Here is a 5,224-nt window from a genome sequence, read left to right on the forward strand (position 1 = left end):
GACCATGCAAAGACGTCTTTATACTCCTTGAGGAGCTGGATGGTTTTTTCCCGAAGTAGGGGCGTTCCCGCGAAGCCGATCTTAACCGTTCTGGATGGATCGTCTTCGTACAGCTGAACTGTCATCGAGTTCGGCTCCGGTATGACTTCGGTCATCGCCTCTGACTCCGGCTGCTGTGATTGCTATGCTTGGTGGTGCCGATCTGACTGCTCGGCACTTCTAAGCGCAATTTGCAGACATTCCTTTGCTCTCTTTTGGTCACCTCGGATGACCGCTATCCCTCCTTTAGTAGGGATCTTGATGGTGAGGTGATAAGTGGAGCAAACGGCCCGAACTGTGTTGAGCCAATCTCTTCCCAGGATGATGTTGTACGGGGACCGAGCTTTCACCACGAAAAACTCAATCATCGTACTGGAGCTGGTAGGCGCTTTCCCCACCGTGATCGGAAGGCTGATAATACCTTCAGGGCAGGTGTCCTCCTGGGCGAAGCTCTTTAGGGGAAGCGGAGCCGGACTGAGCCGAGCTGGGTCCACTTCTAGTTTGTCAAAGCACTCTTTAAAAAGAATGCTAACCGACGCTCCTGTATCCACAAACACCCTGTGGATCAGTTTGTTTGCCACTCCGGCTTGGATGACAATGGCGTCTTGGTGAGGAGAGATAGCCGGGACGGGATCAGCAGCCGAGAACGTAATCACTTCGTCCTGCTTCAGCCTTTTATGCGTTGGCTCCTCTCGATTGGAGCCTCTGCGTTCTGACTTTAGGGACGACTTGGTCTTCCCGGCAGGGAGCGCGTCAATAGTCTGGATTACTCCATCATATTGCGGCTCGTCATCGTCTTCGGGATCCGGCTGCCTTTTCGGATCCTGAGGAGCGCAGTTCGTACCACTCTGCTTTTTATTCTTCTTTGGCTGCTTGCTTCGGTATTTTTTCAATGTCCCTGCCTTCACAAGAACATCGATACCTGCAGCCAAGTTTCTGCACTCCTCAGTATCGTGACCGTGGTCTTGATGGTAGGAGCAGTAGCTATCCTGTGGTCGACGCGCGGCTGATTTCGTCATCCGCTTTGGCTTTTCGAATAGGTCAGAGTGCAGTTCGAAAATTTCCGCTCTCGGCTTGTTCAGCGGTACGAACTGAGCGGGCGGCTTCTCGGGATTGAGACGAGGTCCCAATCTGTCTTGCACCGGAGCCCTTTGAATTCTTTCAAATGGAGTCCGGCGAGGATGCCCCTGATCGCTATGATCGGGCTTCCTTCTGTCTCCTCGGGTCGATGAGCTGTCTAACGACCGTTTGCGACGGTCTGCCTCATCGGCCCGGGAGTACTGGTCCGCAATGTCCCACATTTCCTGAGCTGTCTGCGGACCGCACTCAACGAGCTTCCTGTAGAGAGCTCCGGGCAGGATTCCATTTTGGAATGCCGAGATGACAAGCAGATCGTTGAGATCGTCTACTTGCAGGCATTCCTTGTGGAATCTTGTCATAAAGTCGCTGATTTTTTCGTCGCGACCTTGACGAATGGAAAGCAGCTGAGCCGAAGTGATTCGGGCTTCCGCTTTCTGAAAAAAACCTCCTGTGGAAGGCATCCATTAGATCTCGGTAAGATCTGATGCTGCCCTGGGGAAGGCTATCGAACCACCTTCTCGCGTTCCCGATGAGCAGCTCGGGAAACAGCTTGCACATGTGGACCTCGTTGAGACCCTGGTTCGCCATGTTATATTGATAGCGCCCCAAGAAATCGTGAGGGTCCACAAGCCCGTCGTAAGTCATCGACGGAGTTCGGTAGTTCTGTGGTAGGGGAGTTCGGGTGATGTCGTCCGAGAACGGAGTCTTCAGTGCTCCGTACACGGCGAATCCGATATCTCGTCGGTATGGAGGAGATTGAGTTCTCCTGTGATTCCGGTACCGAGGAGGAACTGGAACATGTGGGGGACGGGGATTCTTTCTCCTGGGAGATGCGACACTACTGCGGTAGTGACTTTCTTGTACGGAGGGAGAAGGAGAATCCGCCGTTTTCGTCTCCGGCTGCTTTTGGCTTTTTCGCAGGAAGGTTAAGAATTCCTCCTGCTTCGCCTCCAAAAACTGCTTGACAGCCTCATTCAAATCGGGCTGCTGGGAAGATTCAGTGGGACGATTTTTGGAGCGGCTTGTTCCTTCGCCATGAGAACTGGTGGTGGATTTATCCCTAGGCTGTTTTCCAGACCTGTGGGATGGATTGGCTTCCTCCTGGTTCTCACGGGCAGGAATACGGGTACTCTGCGATCTGGTATGCATTTTTTGGGTGGAAAAAATGGATCAAAAATTCGCTTTATCACAAATTTTGTTCTCTGTTTCCCACAGACGGCGCCAGTGATGGATCCGCGAATTTCTGATGTTAGTAAATGCTGGTAGAGAATGAAAACTACGACACAAAGAATTTACGTGGTTCGATTTACTGAAGTAAATCTACGTCCACGGGAAGAAGGGAGGGCAAGATTGTATTGCTTGATCTGGGATTACAGCTTACAATACAGACTTGCTATATGGTATTTTATCTCTAGAGAGCTTAACCCTTTTCTATCTGATCTAAGTTCTATTTATACATTGAACTAAGGTCGTGGTTTGCAGCCCTACTAACAAGATCGTGGGTGAGCAATAACTGCTCAATAACTGCTTCGTACCACTAAATAGATCGTGGGTATAGCGGAGGTCGTGGAGGCCCTTCATGAGTCCACTAACTCCTAGTTCGGTCGAATGCTGAGACCGAACTGCTGGACTTTACCGATCAGCTCTTGCCGATCTGAGAGGAGAGCTTGACTGGTCGGCTTTTACCGAGCTGTAGGCTGAGTCCGAACTCTTTGGTCGTGCCGAACTCTTTGGTGCCGAACAGATACTCTTTCTTGGGCTCTGGGCTGATGGGCCGTCACTGTTATTGGGCTTGCCATTAGGGTTTAGTTCGTACCCCATCAGTGTCAAACACATCTTTCACGTTCTGCAACAAAGAAAAATGATTATTAAGAATCTTGCTAAATTAATTAATCCATAACATTTGTTATAGAAAAAAATATATTTTATAGCATAATACATTACAACTATATTTACCTTCAAATATTGAAATTATAAAATTATACTTATATCTTACTCCTCCGTCCCATAAAAATATGTACACTTTCCATTTTCGTCTGTCCCACAAAAATATATGCATTCAATTTTTGGAAAGAATAATATAGGTCTAACTATCCATTAACTCTACTTTAACTACTTTTCTCCTCCTCTCTATTACTTTACCATATCATTCTCCTTCTCTCTCATACTTTACCAATTTTATCTTAATTCACGTGCCATTTCATCCGCCCATATTTTTATGGGACGGAGGGAGTATTTTTTAATTTATCAATTTTAATAATTAAGTTATACTAGTATTATGAAAATGATGATAAATTCTGCACACTTAATTATAAAAGTAATGTGGTACGAATAAAAAAAAGTGGCATCTAGAGTGACAATAAGGGAAAATATATGGAGTAAATAATTAAGTACTCCCTCCGTTTCTCCATAGTTGAATTATTTTTTCATTTTAGGAAGTTCCCTCGTCGTTCAGTCATTTCTCTATATAGTAATTTTTTTTCTTTCTTACTTTACTCTCTTTTACTTTATTTTCTATATTTTATTCACTTTATACTTTATTCTCTATATTTTATTCACTTTATACTTTATTCTCTCTACTTTTTCCCTCTCTTACTTTTTTATCTATTTATTTAACACATTCAATATCCATTTCTTAAAATCCATGCCAAAAAGTTTTGCCTCAACTATGAAGGAACGGAGGAGGGAGTACTAATTAGTTACCTGTTGAGTTTTTGCACTACACTCTATATAAGCTACTGCTCCGATCATCTTCTTCAGTTCTTCTCCCTGTTTACAAATGAAAGAAATGTTAAATTTGAAGAAATTAAAATATGGAAGTAACTGTTTATATACCTGCGCATTTGTTATTGGATGAGCAGCTGGATGGTTGATTAGAAATTGCTTATCTTCTCTCAAATCTGGTGGTCCAATTCAAGTGTGCAGATTACATGTTTGTTGAAATGTCTCAAAGAGTCTAACACTCATTTCAAAGGTCAGATTTATATCTTACCCATTTTGGTTCCAACAAGCACAATAGGCATAGTTGGAGAATAGTGCCTTAACTCTGGAATCCACTGTGATCAACACTAAATCATCACACACTGGAAAAATATAAAGGAAAAAAACCTGATAGAAATGAAGAACAATGTCCAACTTTCTTGTATATGTTCTCATAGCTAGCTTTGCTGATGAGAGAAAATGCAAGTAAAAACTCTTCTTGCCCTATTCCATCAAATCACATGCTATCAAATTTCATCACAAATCTTCATCTAACCAATATTATAAATAATTAAACAAGCATCAGAACCTGCGGTATCCCATAGGCCAATGTTGACTGTGTTTCCATCGACGACGACGTTGGCGCTAAAGTTGTCGAACACAGTCGGAACATAATCCTGCAACGGAACGAAAGCAATATTATGATTTACAATGATTAATCTCGAAGATTCTGGTTGTATTAAGGCAGTAGTACCGTTGGGAAAGTATTACTCGTGTAAGAAATGAGCATGCAAGTCTTCCCGACGGCGCCGTCGCCCACGGTCACACACTTGATGAACTTAGCCGTACTCATTTTTCTCTTCTTTTAGGTTGCTTATGCATCTAATCTGTTCTTGTTTATATATCACAGTCGGTTTGATCTGAGATTACAAATTGAGAACGAAATGTATGATGATTTGTTAGTGGATAATTATGGCTATCTTTGAGTTTAAGGATAGAGACGATTGGGTGCAAGGGAATTAGTGGTGAGAGTTGGTTGATTAAGTGATGAACAAGCGATGGAGAAAAAACAAATAACAAAAGAGAGAAGGTGATCAAAGGGAGAGGGTTGCTTACTCTATAACTAATATGCCATCATAATCATTTCTTAACAAAAATGTAAGAATTATTAATTGTGATCTATCAAGCCTGTCTATCTCATTTCAATAAGTCATCTACTTTAATAGATCACTTCATACAATAAAAATTTAATATATCAATTCTTTTGTCACACCTTATGTCATTGTTAGATTAATTTATTTTATCCCGCATTCTAGCTTACTTAATCATTTTATATTTCCTATTTTCTAATAAATATACTCTCAATAAATTAAAGATAATATTTTCTTTCATATAATATTATCAC

General features: G+C 42.7%; 1 protein-coding gene across 1 annotated transcript; it reads right to left on the minus strand.

Moving 5' to 3' along the window:
- Positions 1-2,822: 2,822 nt before the first annotated feature.
- LOC121743776 (rac-like GTP-binding protein 7) lies at positions 2,823-4,712 on the minus strand. Its single transcript, XM_042137144.1, has 7 exons — positions 4,574-4,712; positions 4,409-4,496; positions 4,256-4,323; positions 4,112-4,175; positions 3,955-4,019; positions 3,823-3,888; positions 2,823-2,965 (listed from the first exon to the last, which is right to left on the minus strand). The coding sequence occupies exons 1-7, from the start codon at positions 4,670-4,672 to the stop codon at positions 2,918-2,920; spliced, it is 498 nt and encodes a 165-aa protein (XP_041993078.1). The 5' UTR covers positions 4,673-4,712; the 3' UTR covers positions 2,823-2,917.
- Positions 4,713-5,224: the final 512 nt, after the last annotated feature.

The sequence above is a fragment of the Salvia splendens genome, chromosome 8 (assembly GCF_004379255.2).
Source record: "Salvia splendens isolate huo1 chromosome 8, SspV2, whole genome shotgun sequence".
In the NCBI taxonomy this organism is placed as follows: domain Eukaryota; kingdom Viridiplantae; phylum Streptophyta; class Magnoliopsida; order Lamiales; family Lamiaceae; genus Salvia; species Salvia splendens.

Coding starts and splice junctions, on each gene's coding strand:
- LOC121743776 (XM_042137144.1), bottom strand. CDS start 4,672: ATGAGTACGGCTAAGTTCATCAAGTGTGTGACCGTGGGCGACGGCGCC. Junction 3,889..3,954: donor ATCCAATAACAAATGCGCAG/GTATATAAACAG, acceptor ATTTGTAAACAG/GGAGAAGAACTGAAGAAGAT. Junction 2,966..3,822: donor GTAGTGCAAAAACTCAACAG/GTAACTAATTAG, acceptor TCTTTGTTGCAG/AACGTGAAAGATGTGTTTGA.